At 54.2% G+C, this 21,082-nt stretch overlaps 1 protein-coding gene across 4 annotated transcripts in view; it reads right to left on the bottom strand.

Annotated features, from left to right (window-relative positions):
• Positions 1 to 21,082, bottom strand: part of DIDO1 (death inducer-obliterator 1) — a 51,283-nt gene that overhangs the window by 6,522 nt on the left and 23,679 nt on the right. For 3 of the 4 annotated variants that reach the window (XM_060124117.1, XM_060124119.1, XM_060124118.1), the window contains 11 exons: positions 19,959 to 20,171; positions 18,955 to 19,168; positions 9,833 to 10,316; positions 9,426 to 9,585; positions 8,529 to 8,645; positions 8,271 to 8,375; positions 7,872 to 8,007; positions 7,120 to 7,648; positions 6,527 to 6,680; positions 5,718 to 5,807; positions 4,718 to 4,913 (listed from right to left, as the gene is read on the bottom strand). In XM_060124117.1, the coding sequence (XP_059980100.1) occupies positions 4,718 to 4,913; positions 5,718 to 5,807; positions 6,527 to 6,680; positions 7,120 to 7,648; positions 7,872 to 8,007; positions 8,271 to 8,375; positions 8,529 to 8,645; positions 9,426 to 9,585; positions 9,833 to 10,316; positions 18,955 to 19,168; positions 19,959 to 20,171 (2,398 nt within the window). Of the gene's footprint in view, positions 1 to 2,965; positions 4,914 to 5,717; positions 5,808 to 6,526; positions 6,681 to 7,119; positions 7,649 to 7,871; positions 8,008 to 8,270; positions 8,376 to 8,528; positions 8,646 to 9,425; positions 9,586 to 9,832; positions 10,317 to 18,954; positions 19,169 to 19,958; positions 20,172 to 21,082 lie in introns of those variants that run through there. The other variant, XM_060124120.1, reaches the window with a different exon arrangement.

Here is a 21,082-nt window from a genome sequence, read left to right as displayed (position 1 = left end):
CGATCTAACAAAGCTCGAGCTGGAGGAGTGTTAGTTTTGAATTTCCCCACTGATCTTCCCCAGGACTTTACACTTAAATTGGGCTGTTTCTGAAGCAGTCAAATCTCATCTGCTTCACCTGTGCACGTTATGGCTGCATGAGACTTGAAATGTAACCAGCACCGTGGAGATGACTTACTCGTGGAAGAATATGATTCACTGTGCTACCGGGGCCTCGGCAGTGACCGTCAGGGAGGTGAGGGCACGTCTGGCTCCACCCCGCTCCGCACCCTCACAACAGGCGCCTGGCAAGGGCACGCTGGACACAAAGGGCTACTACCACTGGGGCGGGGCAGGGGCAGCCTTCGCCTGAAGGCCCCATTTTCTGCCTGGGGCCCCTGTGGGCGCGCCCACTGTTGAGTGTGAGCCCTGGAGAGGAGAGGGCGCCCCGCTGGCTGCGTGCAGAGACAGGGCTCCCGCTGGGGCCCGGGGCGCCTCCCCGGCTCCGCACAGGGCCTCTGTCCCATGGTCACAAGAGGGGCGCTTACTTACCGACCTCCCTTTGAGGGTAGTGGTGAGGCTTATGACTCATCAAGTAGATGAGAACTAGGTGGGAGGCCACTGAACTATCATTTCCAGACACGGGGTACTGATCAGACTGAGCACCGGGGTGTCGGCACCCCTGCCCGACCCCCTCCAAATTGCGGGAGAAACGTGTCCACAATGTCCGGTGTGGATGAAACAAGCCTTCTTAGCTGCATGTAGGTCCCCGAGTCTTCACGGTGAAAGGGTCAGCCCCAGACCACCCGTACAGGGAAAGAAGTGGACAAACCCAGGGACGAGGGACAGCTGAAAAGGTGTGTGTGGATTTCCTGAGCCAAGACCCAAACCAGGATCTGTGTCCAGGTGTGTCAGCAACAGGGCCGCGGGGGAAGCAGCCCCCGTGCACCTTGGATGTGGCACAGCGGGGGGACAAGGTTTAGTTTTAATAAACCAGATGAAAGCTGTCCAACTATCAAATGAGGCGTTTACCCCTAAATCTACCTGGAATGCTCCACTATTCAGTATCTAAAGTGAACACCTTCTTGTGGTCTGAGTCCGACAAGACAAAACGTCCACACCTGCGGGAACAGAAACTGTGCTGGAGTTAGCCGCAACCGTCCTCGAAGGGGACTTGGGCAGAGACGCAGCAAATACGGGGAGAAGCAGCTGCCCGCCCGCCACGCTCGGCTCCCATGCAGCCTTCGCCCGCTCCCACTCTTGGGTCCCTAAGACCTGTGCAAAGCCAGGGCTCCGCGTCCCAGTGAGGAGAGCGTCGTCCATCCGTCCGCCCGCCCGTGTCCAGGCGCCCCCAGCACAGCAGCGCCACCTGCACAGCCAGAAGCACACTGGCGTCGGCTGAGGCAAAGCAAGGTGGAGACAGTCCTCCGTCACAGTGCACCTGGATGGGCACCAAGAGCTACCAAATGGTTCAAATTCAGACAAACAATGACCAGTTTCCATGAAATATTTTTATTGATTTCAAAGGAGAGAAAAGCACTTTCCATTCAGCACGATTTTGCCTTTGATTACAGCATCTGTACACAGCTATGCACGCAGAAACTGAAGACGTGCTTACCTGACAATATTGCAAGTCACGGAAACGGTCTGCTAATTTAGGAAGCAGTTAAGCGTGAGGACAGAAGGCAGACACCACGGATGGAGCCAGCCTGCTAAGAGAATGGCCCTCGCCCTGCAATGCCTCGGAAGGCAGGTCCCTGTCCTCTGCTCAGGGTGGTCCACACCTTAGATGCCTGAGGGCCCTCGACAGGCGCCCCCCACCCCCTCGGGAGGGCCGGGCGCCCTGGCCTAGGCCCAGCATCCCATCTGACTGGTCTTCCTTCTGTGAATAAAGCCCCTAGACGCGCGGACCAGCTGAGACCCGAGTCCCCAGGGGCGGAGCCCCGTCAGTGCGTGTGGGACTGAGCTGAGCCGTGTCCACAGTGGAAGGACTGTCCGCTGGCTCAGAGGGACGCGGGCCTCCCAGCCGTCCTCCAGGCTGTGTGACGTGGCGACGGCCTGGCGCCTCTGGGACAAGTCGAGGGAGCCCGGGAGGACAAAAGGCCCTGGAGGCAGACTGGGCTCGGATGGACTCTGTTGCCGTGCAGGGACTGGGCTGTGGGTTCTGCGTGGAGACCACCCCGTGTCCACCATCCAAGCGTGGGGCAGAGAGGACGCTGACCACAAGCAGGCCGCGCAGGCCTCCCCGGCACCGCACATGGATTCAACACCTCGTGTCCTCGCCTGCTTCTCCAGTGAGCCATACTGTCAAAACCTACGGGGCTCCCAAGTCCAGAGACGGACGTGCCGAGTCGGCACTCTCCACCCCCACAGACCTGCTCTCCTCCTCCCAGAGGCCCGCCCGCTGGCGGGCTGCCCGAAGTGGGAGGCCTGTGCCCCACCGAGGCCTTGGGATGGAGATGCGGCCGGGTCGGACCCTGACTCCACGCTTACTGGCCCTGCGAGCTCAGGCAACAACAACCCTGGGCAGTGCGGGCGCTCCCTGCTGAGGGGCTGACATGGGGGGTCAAGGGTGCTCCCCTCAGGGTGCGGGGCCAGCGCTGCCAGGCAGCATGTGCTCAAGCCCACTGGCTGCTCCATCGACGGACACGGCAGCCCCTCAGACTGGACCTGTGCCGTCAAAGGATGCTGTGCAGAGACGGGAGGAACACCCCCGGCCCACCTTCCAAACACTCATGCACACACACAACACGCACATGACGCACACACCACGAGCCTGGGACACACGGACGTCTGTACCCAGGGAGCGCCAAGTCACGCTACAAACGTGCGAAGCAGCTCAGGCAGGTAACGTGGCCTCTGGGGCCAAGGGAGTCTGGCTGATGTGCAGGTGTACAGAACACACAAGGATGTTAACGTCAAACAAAGGTAGCAGGAGAATTAAAAATATATATACTAAATTGAGCGAGCTGAGATTTAGAAGCTCTTCGATTAAAAGTCTTTAAAAGTTTATAGTAAAATTTCCCATACAATCACATTTCGAAAGCCCCTCTTCCTACTTGATTTTAATGAAACCTTCGTTCTCTATTGTGGATGAAAACCCGCAGGCCTTTGAGCATCCCCTTCAGGAAGTGACAGCCTTGGGAATGCAGGTGGAGGAGTGATGTCCACTCCGCTGGTCATCAAGTGTGGTCACTTAGCAGATGAGGTGAGCGCCCTGCCCAGCCTTCCTTGTCCCCGTGTCACCCCGGAACACCCAGCGCGGCCCCCTCCCTCTGCCAGCCAGGCCCCAACCCAGCACTGCACCAGCTCCCACCGCGGCTCCAACTGGGGGTCCCCTCGGTGGCCCCTGCGCCCCTGCCTCCTCACCACGCCTGACCTCAACCACCTCTGCCCCACTCAGGGTCTGTCTGTGGCCCCGAACCTGGCAGCCCCCTGCTCGTGTGACAAGGTGCACCGGGACGGAGTCAGGCAAGACCCCACCGCAGGCTCTGCAGGTGGAGCCGTGAGGGGGGCTCCAACGCGGGTGAAACAGGGCTTTGTCACCTCCCAGGTCCCGCTGCTACAGACGCGCAGAGTGTGCATGTCACAGGATCTACGCTCACACTAGGCCCCGCTTAGGCTTCCACCCTTGTGACTGACCGGAGGCTCCTCATGGTATCGGGAAGTCGGCTTCACCACCGTCACCGCTGTGTCAGGAACACGGCGTCCAGGGAGCCGGCCAGCGCCCCAGGAGCTGCCCGCCAAGAACCTCGGCCACGGCCCTCCCTGCTGCCCATCAGGCAGCACCGCTTTAGCACGAGGAGTGGGACAGCCCCCCGGAGAGCTTGGCTTCTAACGTGTTTGGCACTGAGACAGTTCCGTGTGTTATGTCAGGGAACACGAGCCCTGCGGTCACGGGGACCGACCAGGAAGCTGGGCCCAGCCGCAGAGCCGCCGGGGCGCTGGCCATGGACACGGAGGCACCGGGCGCGGGCGTGGCCACCGCCTGTAGAAGCAAGTGCTTCAAGAGCGCTGACCACGGGTTACGCTCAGCATCTTCTAGGCTTAGCCGTTTTGGGGGGCGCCACGGCCAAGGAGACACTCCCATTTAGGCACCTTTCTGCGAGACTTAAGTCCCGTCAACTTCTCAGGGTTAAGAGGAGTTGGGTCCCCAGAGACCACGTCCCCCTTGGAATCACCCTTAGCTCCCTTGACAAGCCTGAACTTTCTTTCTGGTCAGCCTGTAAGTAATTCTTTAGAAGCAGCACCTTCTAAGGAATGAGTGAACAGAAAGTGGTCTGCCAAAGATAAGAATTCGAGCAGCAGATTTCAAAGTGACTACTATTTCTAGAACTAGTTCCTGTCTCAACGCTATTTCTCGTTTCTCCTCAAAACGAATGCCTGTAGCGAAGAGGCTTGGCCTGACGCCTGCAAGGAGGCAAGCCCGCAGACCAGGCCCAGGCCCCGCCCTCCCGGCACTGCCCAGCTCCTGCCGCCAACACCCTGCTCACACGAGGCGGGCGGGCTCCGGACAGGTTTGTCCCTCTTCACAGGACTTTTCTAAGACAATTCACACCTTCCTCAGGGGACCTCCGGTGCCACCCTCCACTACCCAGGAAGTCCCATAGCTCGACGCTACTTCACCCCTGCTCCCAAGTTCCGCTGCCAAAGGCCGGGTCTGGGTGAGGCACGCAGCTCGCTGGGACTGACTCCGCAGGGCGTGGGGGGGACGTGTGGGCAGAAGGCTGGGGCCTACCTGGTCCCTCAAAGGGCAGGAGTTTGGAGGGCACAGGGTCCGCGGCGCTCAGCGGGATCAGGTAGAGGTCCTTGACGTGCCTACTGTTGTTTGCCACGACGCCGAAGCGGCCGCGGCTGCTGAAATAGGAGTACAGAGAGATGTAGGCCACCTCCTCCTCCTCCGTCGCGGGGTGGAAGCGGATCAGACACAGCTCCTGCAACAAACAGAGGGCGGGGAGCATTGACCTGCGGCCTCTCGGAAAGGCAGCCGCTTCACCTTGCACCTAAGCCCCAAAAGCAGGAGGGAAGCGAGGACAGGAGCAACCAGCTCTGATTCTGACCGTCACAGCCCCGCTGCCCAACACATCCGAACAACGAGCTAGTGAAGAGGACACAGGCCCGAGTCTCAAGACTGCTGGGTTTGGTCTTGGTTTCGGAGGGACCGCTTTAAAACTACTCAGCCCCACTGTCCTCAACACAGAGCCCACCTCCTGGGGCGCTCGTACTGATGGGGTACTCAGTGTGCAGGGCCAGCCTGGGGCAGTGTCTGACACAGAGCTAAGTGACCACTAAGCGTGTGATGAGCTGCCCGCAGCTCCGAAACGGGAGGGCTGAACTAGACCAGGGTTGTAACCCTTCTGTGACCCCAGTGAAAACAAGAGCCCCTCCCCCAAAGAGCACTGCACACGCAGACACACAGCTGCGTCCGCATTTCAGGGGTTCAGACTCCAGCCCAGCCGCCTCCCTCCACCTCTACTCCATCAGCTCAGACAAGAAGGGACAGAGCATCTGTATCCCTAACTCTGAACTGCACATGCGCTTTCACAAAGCTTCCACCGTCATGCTACTCAGACACCCCTTCACAGGTTAGCCAGCCATCAACTTAAACGTTCACCTGCAATATCTCACGCACTAGAGACATTTCAGGTATTAACGCGCAAGACGAGAGTCAAAGAAAGAGCCGTGTGTAAACAAACCCCTTCCTCCTCGGGTGCAGAGGTCAGACTGTGGGCAGGTACCTTAGACACTGAAGATCGGAGCTTGCCGACGTAATCCCAGACTGTCTTTGGGGCAATCCTTCCGCCGATGTGAATCGTGTCGGGCAGGTCCTAAGTGAAATGAACTCTGATTAAATGGCCGGTGGAACCGTGGCGGTCACAGAGAGACCCCAAACTACCCGAGATTCACAACTAAGAAAACTGCAACTATCCCAAACAAAGCAGCAATAACGGTGTCAAATGTTGCTTAGCTGACTAACATCCGGGATTATGAGTGACCACACCCAAGGGTGGCAGGAGGAGAAGCTTCTGCTCGATAGGGTGACAGTGAGCAACGTTTTACTGCTGTCTTTTAGGAACGTACACATAAAGATCCAGGTATGTCTCAGAAGTGACTGAGCACTCCTTGTTAAGTCTGAAATGCTAGTGCTGTTTTGCTACTTTTGAAAAATGAAAGACCTGTCACGTGTGCCCCTCCACACCAAGGCAGGTCATGCGTGTCTGGCCACACCTGCAGTGGGCACACGCACACCCAGGTTGGTTTTGCACAAGCTCTAGTGAACAGAGGGAGAAGGAAGACAAGCTTCAGCTTCTTCAGAAAAGATGGAGGGTCTGATTTCTCATTTGAATTTTCGCCACTGTGCAAACCACGTAACCTGCTGACTCGGCCCGGCAACCCCTATTCTGCCTTCAGAGGTGCTCGCGTGTCCAGACACTCAGCAGGAAGGTGGTCACACGCCTGACTCCAGCGCGGGACCAGAGTGCCCGTGGAAAACGCGTGCACGCACACACACACGCACACACACACTTCTCTCCCTCCTGGTTCTAACCTCACTGAGATAATCAAAACATCCAGAGACAGGATACGCCTTAGTGACAAACTTCGCTACACTCTGCATGTTAATAAATCCTTTCCAAATGGTGCCGAGTCGAGACAAAAAGAGGGTGGTATCGCCTTCTGGAGGGGAGCGGGACTCTGAGATGCTGCAAAACAAAACCACAGAAGATACGTGAATCTTTCTCTCTGCCCAAAGAATCCCCGATATTTATTTATTTATTTATTTAACGTGTTTACAAAAGCAAAGTGAATTCTTGCAAGTTTTGATAGCTTACTTTTTCAAATTAATTACCTTAATCATAATAATATAAACACATTCTGGTCAAAGAAATATAAACTATATAGGCAATAAACTGGATGGCTGTAAATTTAAATTCCAGTTTTCAAGAACTGTATTTCTAAGGTGATAATTAGTCATCCTAAAACTGAAGCCTTAAAAAAACGCCTTTTTAAAATAGAAAATTGAGGAGAGTTGTATTTCTGGGTGGATTTCAGAGCCGAAAGACTGAATCACTCATTACTGCTCCTGTTCATCTGAAAGAAAGGCCACAGCTCAGCTGCTCAGACCACACACGGGGGCCGCACCTGATGCTTGGCGACGGTGGGACCGACAGGAGGTATCTGGGCTCGGGCGACGCGGACGGCTTGGCCAGGATGGACTTGGGCACCGTCACGGAGGTCGGCACAGGCTTCGGGACGTCCTGTCGGGGCTCCGCTGGGTGGGTGCTGTCTGGGCGGGCTGCCGAGGGAGCCGTGCCCGTGCTCGGCCCGCCTGGTGCAGTCCTGGGGTCTCGGCCAGACACCGTGACTGTGGTGAGCACTCCGCCGCCCCCAGGGGCCGGGCAGGGGGCGCCTTCCAGGGCGGAGGGCTCGGGGTGGCCGTCCTCTGGAGGCACCGGGAGGGACCTTCCCTCCAAATGGGCGCGCGCAGCGCTTTCCAGGTCTGGCTCCGAGGCGTTTTCAGGCAGAGTTTCTGGTGCCGCATGATCGGCTGAGCTGAGAGCGGGCTCAGAGGCAGAGCTGTCATGCTTAGACTTTGAGTCCTCCTTCTTGGCAGAAGTTGACCACTTTTGCTTTTGCGGAGCTGGCTCATCTTCCGACGATGGAACCTGACCTGGAGAACACAAGGAAGGCCTTCGTGAGAAATCCCACACGTTCGAGAGCAAAGCCTGCCCGTGGGTAGACAGACGATCACTGCTTTAAAACACCACCACTATAAAGGCAGGGGCTCACTTCCTAAGCTTGAAGAAACGATTCTACCCTTTCCACTGTGTAACCTGGTTTGAATGCAGCTGTCCCGAGAAGGGTCTCCACAGTCTCCCCCAAGATCTGCTCACCTGTGCAGATCTTACAATTCAGGTCAAAGAGGTGCGCCCGGTGCTGCCCGGTCGTGTCCTGCAGCATGCTGCCGACAAGGTCCAGCAGCGGGGCTGCGCTCCTCTCGGGGGCCACCCGCACCGATTCTTGCTGTTCCTAAAGCACAAGAAGCAGAGAAGGTCATTCCTCTGCCACCCCCTCTCCACATCAGCAGCACCCATGGAAGAAACACCTCACGTGATTAAGAACCACTGAAAAAAGAGCAAAAGGACTACTGAATACAAGTACTTGAGAAGCAATACAACTACACACACTTGTGTCAGCTCAGTGTCTTGCCCAGTAATTCAGGCACCTAACAACGTCTGGAACGGGATCATCTTAGTCAATTCTCGTGAGCACTGGAACTCCTAAACGCTTACATCAGAATCTGATACTGGCGGAGAATCTTCCATATCGGGAATAGTTTCCTGTTTAACAGTTGGCTTCTTAGTCTCATTATGCAATTTAGTTCTGGACTCCATCACCTAAGATGAAAAAGACAGACAAACGTGAAAACTTAGCCCTTCTTTCCCAAAGGGACTCTCTCATGCCAGCGGGCTATTAATTCACTCTGGGGTGGGGGGGGCGCTGGTGTCAGGCTTCTGGCACCCGCAGCCTCCTCTCCCGTCGGCACTCACAGGCTTTGACGATCTCTCTTTCCACATGGAAAGCTCTTTGGAGACAAGTTCTTCTGGCTTCATTCTCACAAGTTTTGCCAAAGAGATTTCTTCACGCAGAACACGATGGAAGAGCCCCTGTAAACAAACATCTCTTGTTCACTCGTTCCCTCTAAGAGGGCTTCCCTCTAAGAGGGCTTCCCTGGTGGCGCAGTGGTTGAGAGTCCGCCTGACGATGCAGGGGACACGGGTTCGTGCCCCGGTCCGGGAAGATCCCACATGCTGCAGAGCCGCTGGGCCCGTGAGCCATGGCTGCTGAGCCTGCACGTCCGGAGCCTGTGCTCCACAACGGGAGAGGCCACAACAGTGAGAGGCCCGTGTACCGCAAAAACAAAAAAACAACAAAAAACAAAAAAACCCCTCTAAGATACTAGAGAGGATGTGGAGATGGGCAGCAAGGCAAGCCCCTGTCCCGCAGCAGGACGAGGGCCCGGAGCATCCCATCGATGCTCGGAGAACAAGGGCCCTGAGGTCGGGCAGCTGATCTCGAGTATCCGGCCGCACTGACCCTGCTACAAAGACCACTTCACAGAAAACACAATCGACTGAAGAAGGTACAGTGTCAGGGACAAAGGTAGAAGAAATCCCTTCTGCCAGGGGGTTAACAAGGCGAAATGGAAAGTCAGAGTATGTGCCCTGCTTCTAAACACAGGTAAGAGGTCAAGAGGCCGATCCAGACAGCGTGGGCCCCGGCAGGCACACAGGCGTGCGGGTGGCAAGAACCTCAGCGGGCGAGCGCCTGGCCCCACGGGAACAGCATGCCACTCACCCACAGCTGCAGGGGGACCCACTGCCCTAACCCAGGCCTGGGCAGCACCTGGCCAGGACTGCCCCCTCTCCTGACGGTCGGACACGCACCTGGTTTTTGGGGTCCTTGAGGTTGAACATGAGGCTGCGGTACTTGCTCTTATACCGATTGTCTGTGACTCGGAACAAGTTAAACATCTCCTTCTCGATGTGCAGTGCAATTTTTCCTACTTCATTTTCGGTCATGATTAAGTCATCGCTGTCAGTGACTCTAGATGGAATGAAAAAAACCCCACGGTAACTGCTGCATTTACATGCCATGTGGGATCTCAGCTCCCCACCCAGGGATGGAACCCCAGTGCCCCCTGCAGTGGAAGCGCGGAGTCTTAACCACCGGACCACCAGGGAAGTCCCACATGTGACATTTTTCTTAAACAGCGGAGCCATCGCGAAACAACCACCCTTTACGTGGAAAACTTTCCACTTTAACATTTAAGAAACAAAGTGGAACAGCCCACCTTTTCCACAAGATCTCCTTCAAGGAGCGTCTTATGTTTTGCCGAATTTGAGAATTTGGCTGTGACGAGGCGGGGCTCGCGGGGCCCAGGCGTCCCGGGGCTGGAGAGGCCAGGGGAACCGAGGTGGTCCCAGGCTTCCTGATGGCGCCCACCGAAGCAGCGGAGCTGGGAAACTTTCTGGAAGCAGACGTGGCAGCAACAGGTGCCAGCCCTGCCTGCTTGGCCGAGGGAGTGCTGCCCGAGGGGGAGGGGGCAGCCGAGAGCCACGGCCTCTTGGGGATGGTGCCCTTGAAACCCGGTGGCGTCTTTTTGATGGCTGGTTTGGCTGCTGCCGCGTTTGCAAAAGGAGGGGACTTCTTTGGAAGGAGATTTCTGGGCGAGGGTTGCTTGCTGCCTCCCGAGGAGCCTGGAGGAGCCGCCTTCTTCGGCACCGCCGCCACCGCCACCGCCACCTTTGCCTCTGCGCGTCTGTCCTCCTTCACGGCTGCAAAGGAGAGGGGCCCGCTTAGTGAGGTAGGGGTGCAGGGGACCCCACACGGCACGTGCACCCGAAACCAGCAAAGCTAATAACCCGGCATCACTGAGACAGATTTAAAGTAACTGTTAAATTCAGAAAAGGAGTGTAAAAAGGGCTACCAGCAACATTTATGATAGCGAGTATACTTTGTTTCAGAGATAAATGCTTTATTATTAAAACTTTGACTTCAACCGATAAACCAGTAAGCTATCAAAGGCTTGATTTAAACCGTTAGCTTAGCTTGGAACTCGAAGGGCAAATTTTGCTGTATCAAGAGAAGATATAGATTTCAAAGACCACTCTCATGGAGAGTCCCAGTGCAGTTTTTGGTGAACAGGAGCTTAGAAAATCTTTCCAGGGTGGATCAGACACATTCTCTTCGAATGCATATCCAAGCCCCACCTCGGGGGCCCATGGGGCACTGGAAGGACTAGCGAGAGTCCACCCTGGGGTTAGCGGCTCACAGGTGTTCACCGTCCTCTTGGACAAAAGTCAACTGGACGTGGTGATGTTAATAAAATATAGAATGTTGGCAGAAAACTGCAACATGGGGGGAGACCAGTTATTTTTACACTAGGAGCTGGGTGGCAGGAACGCCACCTGCTGTCATTCACACCCCTCTAGCTGCAGCTCGCTATTGGGTAAGACAGTAGGTTAGCACTTTCAATGCAAACAAGGATTACAGCCAAAAGCTAAAATGAGAATCTTTATGCCAGTACTTCGCATGGACTGATTACACTTAATCCCGTATCAGACCATCAGAATTACAGTCAGAGGCAAGCAAGGAGATTCATCCTAAGACCAGTTCCTCAGTCTTAGGGGCATGCGGCCCAGCAGAGGTACGTGGGGAGCCGTGACTGAGAGCAGGGGCGTGTTTCCAGATGGCCCCGCTCAGGCCCACCGCCCAGAACGTCTGGGACCCAGGGCAGAATGGGGTGGGGGTGGGGGCAGGCAGGTCCAGGGAGCAAGCCAGGAGAGCACAGGGACACCACCTAGGGCCACGTCACACAGGACCGACGGAGAAGCCGCCTCCCCAGGCGCAGGCTTTTCTCAACTACCCACAGCGCAGTGAGCCCCTAGATTCTAAACGGGAGACTTCGAGATGCTCTAGCAGCCTTCCAATTTTACGCAGGGGTTGAAGACCCACCAATTCCAGTCAGCTGCCGGGGCTTCCTGCAACTGTCCTAGTGAAGCAGGGAGAAATCTGAAGTCTGGGGAGAGAGGCGAGAGCCTGTCTACAAATAAGGCCTGACCCCACAAGAGCCCCCAAGGCGTTCACAGCCTACACCCTGCGTGACCATCCTGGCAAAGGGCCGGAGTGCTGCCCTCAGGACTGCCTTCCTCCAGCACTGGTCAGGCCAGTTCAGCCACAGGTGTTAAAAGCCCAGGGACCGCAAGATTTTTCCATTTCATAGTACAGGCGAAATTACCTAATTTTACAGTTTGCAACAGCGCTACACACATCCAAAACTTAGAACCGTGTTAGAAGTACCTCATTGTCATCAAGCAACAACCGTGACTGCAAATCTATTTTCATCTCACAGAGCACCCCCCGACCTCATGTCCCCTTGTCCACGGTGTCCCAATCACTGGCCCCACATGTGCCGGCACCCCCGGGCTATGCTGTCCAGGCTTTCCCAAGACCACCCACTCCCTGCTGAGCAGCCCTTTCCCAAGACCACCCTGCTGGCTGTCACCCATGTCCCGTCAGCAAGTCACAGCTAACAAAGTAGGAACTGGGGACGTCATAGGAACTAAGACTAAGTACTATGATTCTACGTATATTATTTCATCAGCTCAAATCCATATTCCTAAGGCGCTACCATACCTCAGTGCATGGAAACTTATCTTTACCAGCTCAGCCTTGGCTAACAGGGTCCACAGCACCTAATCTGGGCGGGGGGGGGGGACACGACTGCTAGAGCTTAGGTTAAATGAAATGGCCAGAGGCCCCTCTTCTTGGGGGAAGGAACGAGAGTGGAGTGGAGCAGGACGCGGTGCCGGCTGTGACTGCCAGCAGGGCATGAAGGGACAAACCCGTCAGGATTAAAATCGAGTCCTAAGACCAGCTCAGTCACTGGCTTTTTACAAACTTTGCTGAGATTTTAGCAGCACACTTTTAAACAACTGTAAAAAGCTGGCCTAAGATGCTTCCAGAATCCTCAGTGAGGCACCCATGATGGGGCCTCAAACAAATCTTATCATGTGACATTTACATTGTTTCAAGTGACAATTCCTGTTGACTTCGAAAACATTCACTCCCTAAGATCAACGCTTCCACTGGTCTAACCGGTGTTTTCTCTCATTCAGGGAAAACAGAAGCCAGGAGCTTATTTTTAGGACATTCACAGTACAGGTGATTGAAGTGACCTGCTATCCAAGAGTGGTAACAGTAAATGAACGTAATCTATTTAAAAAGCAGGGGATGGCTTTCCTTAACCATTATGCTGCTCTTCTATAAAATTAGCTGCTTCTGGCTTTTAAAAGTCAACTTTCATCATCCCTCACCTGCATCTCCGAGCGTATGTAAGTGTAATTACATAAATAAAAAGTTGGTAAGATGCGGGAACTGGTGGACCCCAACAGCAAGTCAGCTCTACCCCTCTCCTACTTTGAGGAAAAATGCTCAAAACAGAAAACAGTTGCATCTGGTCCCACCGTCAGCTGGATGTGGGTTAGCTGCTGCTGGAATGGCAGTGACACGGTGTAGTGCCGAAGTGTCTGACAGTGACAGAAGCATTACTTCTGAGTAGAGCTAAAATCGGATTTGCAAATTCATCCAAATTCCCTTTTAACTGTATCATGCGCATACATTCACAGAAGAGCAAGGCGTGACCAACCGACCACGACGCCAGTTCTAGAACAGGAAAGCAGCACAGCCCCATGGCGGAGTGCCTCCAGCAGTGGCAGGCCCCCGCGCTGCCAGCTCGGGGCAGCGTGACCACCTGCCCATGTGCCGGACAGGGACGGCCTCCTGGGAGTGCACACCCAGTCTGGGCCATCCCGGGTCTGCCTATGGGGAAAAGAGTGGCCCAAGCTCCAGGGCAGGTGCTGTCTTGGGGAGCAGATACAGGAGGAAATGCTGGCCGGTGGCCAGGCCACCGCCCCAGGTGACGTCGTTTCTGCTGGAGCCCGGTAGGAACCAGGCAGGCCGGTGCGCTCAGGGACCAGCAACAATCTAATTGGCTAACTTCCCAATAAGCATGAAACTGGGGGCCTTGCCACACGGCAAGGTGGGCCGTGGTGCTGTGGCATCGCTGGCCACTGGGTGGCACTGGTGGGCCTTGGTGGGGACAGGAGGAAACGGGAGTGGAAGCTGTGTTACTCCGAGCAGCCAGTGCTGTGCAGCAGGACGAGGAACCAGCGCCGGGCAGGAGCCCGAGTCGCACAGCATCGCGCGGCCCCCGCCCAGTGACAGCCGTTGTCGGGGTGGCCCCTCACAGGGACCAGTGAGAAACCCTGAGGGACGGTCACTGCTTTATACCTTTTGTCCTGCCCCAAAGAGGTGCCAATTTACCCTAAAAATCCCCAGATATGAGGCTTTCAGTCACACTGACTCGGTGGGGGGCAGGGGGAGAGACACTACTCAGAATGATTGGCTGTAAACGCCAAAGAAATCAAAGAGCTTCTTATGTGACCAGGCGCCAAGCAAGCCCACGTGGTGCAGGTCGGAACGTCCCCTCCCCCCCATTCCCACAGGGCCCCAGATCCACCCAGGCTCAGTGGTGAGGCCGAGGCAAGGCAGCTACCGCCACAAGGCCCGGGTAACGTAACGGGACCAGCCAGGGCTCAGAGGACACAGTGGAGCAGCAGGGGCTGGGGGGAGTGGGCTCTGCTCACTGTGACATCAGCTCTATTTTCAGCTCAGCCTGACACGTGTACGAAGACGTTTCTCATTTCAACTTTGTTTCTTGGCTGTCAAGACGTTTCCTAGTGTGAAAATTCAAGTAGCAAGAGAGAACATTCTGCTTTTGTGCCTTTGCTTAAATATTCTGCAGTGAATTATTCCTGGAGAATTAAAGTTGTGCTTACACAGAAACAGAGAGAATCCCCACTGAAGACTTGGGAGGCCTGATCTCCATCTCTGGGGCCCTCGCGCCAGCTGCTCTCCACCGCTAGGGGTCTGTATGTGGGTCCACAGCCAAACTGCCATGATCTGGGGCTACACAAAGCTTGTCCAGATTGACTTTTTTCTTACTGATGTGCAGTATCTGAGCGACTTACACCTCAAGAGAGGTGCAGAGAACTGGCCATAACAAGCTTGCAAAAAAACCAAGTACACCTCCGGAGGGAAATGGACCCTTCCTTGTTTTCAGAGTTTCACAGATTTTGAAAACCAAAACCCAATTCATGTTGGACTGGTAATATATGAAAAAAAATGGTCACATCATCCCTCAGCATGAACCACGAGAAGGAAACGGGGCCGAGGCTGTGTGTGAGGCAGGCGTTCCACTCTCCTGTCTACGCCAACTGGACTGGTGGGGACTGGCCGCCAGACCTGAGACTCAGCTGGAAGTAGAGCTGCTGCTTTCCCTCACTTCCAAAACCCGCCAACAGGCACTTTCACCACTTTGACAAGGTTCAACTTTAACCGTTATCTGTGCCTGCATCACCTGCTACTTCAAGCAACATGATGGGGCCGGGGGCGTGGTAAGACTCTGGGGCACATAGCCCGCGGCACCTGCTGACCCCGGCGGGTTAAGCGGCCGTTACCTTTGTGCTCGTCTCGCTGACGCCTCCAGGTGCATGGCAACGCCCCGACCTTCGTTGACAGAAATCAAAGTGGAAACCCTTCTTATCGATCTTCCAGGTTTACTTCTTTAACTTTCAGAAGGTAAGACTATGACTACGTGCACGGTGACGTGCAACACGCAAAAAATCAAAAACATTACTTCACAGCTTCAAATATGCCTGAGACTCCTACACCGTGTGGGAGGGTTTACAGCTGCATCTTCAAAAGAACCCTCGGGACTCGATGCCACCTAAGGGACTCTGCCGCGGGACCGTCTGTGAACAGTGCCACAGGAGATGCAGAGCCCCAGAGGCCACATGAAGGCCAAAGGGCAGGTGAGGTGAGCCCGACCACTCCTGCTAGAAACTTCTACCCACCCCCACCCCCGCTAAAGCACAAGAACTAAGGGGGGCAGCCAGGATACATCTGAGGGTCTCTGTCAGAAAAAGTACATGTACATGCGAAACCTCCCCTGCACTGATTTTCTGAAGTTGGCTATTAAAAAAAAAAACTGTAAAAAGTAAAACACTTAAAAATACGAGAGAATGTCAATGACCAAGAAAATTCCAGCTATTTGGACAACTTTAAAAACAGCTGTCAAGGTAAATCCTTATCAGGACAAGTTTTGGTTCTCTCTCCAAATGGGGGGAGGAGATTGGTGAGATGTACAAGGCTGCTTTGTCCCCACCCACATTTTTTTGCCACTGAAGATCTGGAAGACACAGATAAAAACAGCTTGTGCAGCTGATAAAACATGCCTCTCCCACCGTTCCATTTCTACCAAACACCCCTGGGTCCCAGGCACCCCACCCCCCCCCCATCTATCTCACCGTGGGGACTTGTCTTCTCTTACTACCTGTGAAGCGTGCTCCCGGAACCCACACCAATCCCTGTGAAACCCGCGTCCCCAGATCCACTTCGCCATAGCACGGGGACCGGACATGTGGCACACGGGGACCACGGGGCAACGCTCGCATCGGGGCAGGATGCTAACACATCACTGGACCTGGGTGCACAGGTGCTGCAAGGGGTCCCCATTTCAATTCTCAAAGCTACATGAAACTGCAGAAATCTGATTTTCCAGTCAAAATTTGTTCAGGTCCCCGGAGTTTTAAGTCATCTCAGGGCCATTTAGGGAGCCCCAAACATGGGGAAATGTGCCTATGCCTATCACAATTCCACTTCCAAACCCTAACAAACCAGGGACACTTTCGAAGAACGTTTTCAGCCCTCTTCGTGCCTGTGCCTGGACAGTAATGAGAGGCGACGGAGAGGAAATGAAGAGGAACCATGAGGAGGAGTAAGAAACACAGTGACCTGGGGGGAAAGAAAATGGCAACCGTTTCCATGAGTTACACTGGTTTTGTTCTCAGAAACTCTGAAAAATTAAAAAAAAAAATTCATCAGAGAACAAGTACGTGTTAATCCCACCACCCCGAGGACCTGAAGATCTACTGACTGTCCCATGAGAGAAGCAGGTCAGAGCCTCTGTGTAGCAAGGTCTTGCCCGTGACGCTCATGAAGGGCTGCCCTGAACCCACAACCCAAGGCCAGCGCCAATGGCCTGGGAGAAGGGGGTGGGGGGCAGAGCACCTCCAGGGGCAGCACATTGGCTGCCCAAGGATCTACCCAAGATTTGACCTGAATCCAGGTCAACATGGAAAACGCCCCCTTCCTAAGAGCTGTCCTGGCATCACCTGCACCCAGAAACATATCACGCTCTGCAGCCAGGGAGGCAGGTGGGGGCCCTGGTGGGGATGCAGGGTTCTGCTGAGTGTATGCGAGGGGCCCCCTCCCATTGTGCCTGTGTGTGGGGACCCGGGGAAGGTCCACAGCCACTGCCACTGTCAAGTAATGGTTTGGGGAAGAGGCAGAGGCACAGCTGCTACTCACCGAGGCTGAAGTCGGGTGTTTACCAGCGACCTTTTACACTCCTCCCAATCATCTTTTGGGAAGATGACATTTCTGGGATAACAAAAAATGATCAGAAGCAACTAGCTCAAAACCATGTCCCTTATGCAGGCTAGAAGCTGTGGCTATCCATCCACGTAGTTCTGAGACGTAAATGTGCTGGGAAGGTGATCAGTGAGGAGCTGATGTGCAGAGAGGGAGGGTGGGGCAGAGGGAAGAGAAACCCCGCCTGTGAGCAGAGCCACCACCTCCTGGGGGCAAGTCTCCCCGCCCCTCCACCCCAGTCTTCCCTCAAAAACCAGGAAGTCAGAACTGGGGATAAGTAAGCACCCACCCCTCCCCCAAACCCCGCCAACTTTCCTTTCTCACTGTGCGCCCTACATCTGACTCCACACTCGGAGCCTGGGGGCAGTCTCCCAATTCTGGTCAACAGAGATGGAAATTAACTGAATTGAAACCAATCACCCAGGGTTTTGTGGCTACACCTCGGTTTTCCTTTTATTCTGTCACGTGCCTATAACCAACTGAGAACATTTAGCACAGGATTCCAACGTGACTGCTCCCCACCCCTTCCCAGCTGGGCGATGCTTATATTTAGGTCCATTCGTAACCCCTGTAGAGGCGCTACTGTGTAGAGGTGCTAGAACTTGATGGGTATTTGCGACACGTTGTTAGCATGAAGTTCTTGGTTCAAACAACCTGAGGTGTATTGAGACTCATTTTAATACAGCAACTGGTTAACTCTATATTTAACCACTCACTCCAAAAGTCCAAAAATAAATAAAATAAAATAGATAAATATGCATATATATACACACACAGCATTGCTTTGCAGTTCACTTGCAACTCCATTTCTCAGGTCTTGGGTCATTTACATTCTCAAAATGCATCTAGTTATGCAGTTTTCTAGCCACACTACATCCATGAGGCCTTCCCTCAGGCCACTGGCCTAAACAGCCGGCTGAGAGGAGGAAGCAGCACGTGGCTATAATCCTGGAATTTGGGGCCATTTAACCTCTTGTGCTTTTAAAAAAAGTTGCAAGAGTATAAATAAAAGATAGCATAAATAAAAACTGAACACAAAATGACCTTAACCATAGAATAAGAATAAGATGTGCCCCAGAGCAATTTAAATTTCTAAAATTTAATTTTGGAGAATGAGCTGAAAAAAAGAAGAAAGAGAAAAGATTCAAGCTGCATGATCTCATCTGGGATTGCAAAGGTCTGTCTGAACTTGAAGCCTGGGGTGGGATGACCCAGCAGTGCACGCCAAGACTCCTGGTCTGGGTGCTGCTCAGAGTGAAGACACTGTGCTCACTTACCTTCAAGCACAGGAAGCAGGGTAAACGGCCTTCAAGACTGGCATGTGTGTTTATGTTGTGTGTAGTATGTGAATTGGACATAAAAAAAATTCCGGTTCCGTCAAAAATAATATAACTCCTGAAACTCATACTTCAGTTGAAAATCAGCTACAACACTACTGTGCTAACAGTAATAGGTTCCCACAATATACAAGGAAGTGAGGGTCACGTGTGCTGGGAGCAGACTGTGTGGAAAGACCCCCGCGTGGAGAGCCCACGGCGGTGACGGCGCTGTGGTGAACATCTGGATGACGGCGGACCTTGAGTGCCAGGCAGCGCGCCCCCTTGTCACATTCTGCTGAAGATACTACACATACTTACCAGAGACTGATAGTAAAGAAAAGCGATTAAAGACATCAATCGTCAGAGGTGAGACATTCAGCAACGGGTCTCGTACAGCTTTTTGGAAACACTGACAAGTCCCGACAGACTAAGGATGGGCACGCGGGGCTCAGGAGGCCTCCTGGACTTGGGCAAGGGCTTTGATCTCTGCAGGTGCAGCAGAAAACACGGCTAGAACTCCTAGCTCTGGACAGGCCCGAGTGCACGGCCGTCCAGAAAGACCGGGAAGGGTCCAGAGCTCCCCCCGGGTGATACATACATTTATACAACAGTGGCGGCCAGGGGGCAGCAGTCTTTTCTGGCTTTACTGCATTGTAATTGTGGTCGCTGGCCCAGGACGGCGTGCTGCTCTCACAGGGCGGCTCCTTGGCGAGGACCTCACTCCTTGGAGGGACCAGTGCCACCTTCTTCGCTGCGTTCTCCTTCTTGTCTGGAGCCAGTCTCTTGTGCACAGAAGAGATTTTAATGCCTGCCTGGATAATCAGTAAAGCCCCAATCATTAATGAGGTCAGAAATTAACCTTTGCTCATTTCACTCTGCAGTGAGGGTCACGACACAATCAGCTCCTGGGCCATCCTAAGCCCAATACACTGCATCTGCTCAGCAGCGGGCTGGCTACTCCCCCACATCCAGCAGGCCCGCATCAACATCCGAGCGATGAGAAGGTCCCTGACAGAATAACCCGTCATCCTAGCATCCTGATGAGGTGCTAGGCCACCAGGATAACCGAGGGGCCATGGAGTGAGGCAGTGAAGCAAGGCGGAGAGCACGGCTGGCCGGGGCCCTGTGTGAGAACGCGCCCAAGTAACACTGACAGGCAGGAGCTGCAGACACAACAGCACATGGAGAAAGGACAGGCGTCCAAACAACATCCCTGTACCCCACCAGGAACTCAGTGCGGCACCCCCAGAACCCACTTGCCACCCCGCTGCCTGCGCGTCAACTCCCCACACAGACTCCAACAGGGACCGCTCTCCTCCCGGCGGGGCTGGTGTGTGGGTGGAGAGCTATTCCATGCAGCAGCCGGTTCCCACGTTTCTATCAGTTAATCCCTCGGCTAGAGGCGGAGAAGGAAAACATGAGAACACGTGCCTATTTGTAATGCTGACGAGAACACTCGTGGGCAAGGCGGAGGGCAGTGCAAAGGCGCCTGCATCCTGTCTGGGCCTGTGTGCCCTACACTCTCCAAACCAACCCACCGAGCCCGTAACCTCCAGACGCTTTTGTTTCAACTACACAAATGGTTGGCCTCCGTCAACTCACCTGAACGCTACATTTCTGAAGAATGATTTTTTCCGGCTTTGTCTTGGGTTTCTCTTTAGGTTTTGGTTTCTGCTCTTTCCCTGCGCTCAGGAAGCGCATGGTGGCCGCGGCATGTTTCAGGATACAGTCGCTGCTGCAGTAGACAGAGTCGGGCTGCGCCACGCTCGAGCACCCGGGGCCAATGCACCTGGCGGCACCAGGCGCCTCTACGACCTGCAGGATCAGACGCGGCTTCAGTGCTCGCCCGCTTTGGTGGCTGTGGCACTTCGTAACACAACTATTCACGGTACCGAGATTACTGCTTTTAATCATGTATAAAGAAATTATGAATAAAGATGTACCTCTGTTTATTCAAAACACACAAATCCACCTCCCCTGAGTAAGGCCCTCAAGTTCTTAACTGCCCTTCATGCCACGCATGAAGGGCAGAACTCTAAGGGGACCCCGGCACTCATGCTGCATACTTCTGAACACAATGGGATTTCACACCACAAGTAGGTTCCCTTATCGGGCAAATGGGCAGGGATTTTACCAACGAAATTAAGATCCCAAGTGAGAGGATTGTGAGTTAGTCCAAAGGGTCCAACTTCATCAACTGAAAACCCTTAAAAGAGGAACTGAGCCTCCAGAAGAGAAAGGATTCCACTGCTGCCTCTGCTGAGAGGGCGCCCAGGCCTAGGCTCGGCGGGCAAGGTTGTGAGACGACACCCAGGACACCCAATTAAACGTGGGTCTCAGAAACAACAGATAACTTTTTGGTGTCACCATGCCACAAAAATTGCCCGGGACATATTTTACCTGCTAAATCAAGTCAGAGCTTTTGGAAGTGGATCTTTCCCCAGCCGAGCCTCTGATGAGACCTCAGCCCCCACCGACACCTGGAGGGCAATCTTGTAAGACCCAGAGCAGAGGGGGCCCGGCTAAGCCAGGCCTGGATTTCTGAGCTAATAAATGTGTGTTGTTTAAGCTGCTAAACAAGTCTGTGGTTGCCTGCCGTGCAGTAGGAACCTGGTTCACCACAAGGGCTGAACACAGCTGTCCATGATCACTAGAACATGTTTTGATGGTCGAGACTAATAAGATACATGAACATACCCCTCAAATGTACTTGAGCAAAATCTTGT

Source organism: Lagenorhynchus albirostris, chromosome 15, assembly GCF_949774975.1.
Source record: "Lagenorhynchus albirostris chromosome 15, mLagAlb1.1, whole genome shotgun sequence".
Classification (NCBI taxonomy): domain Eukaryota; kingdom Metazoa; phylum Chordata; class Mammalia; order Artiodactyla; family Delphinidae; genus Lagenorhynchus; species Lagenorhynchus albirostris.
The sequence above is the reverse complement of the archived record's forward strand: the minus strand, read 5'-3'. Positions and strand labels throughout refer to the sequence as shown.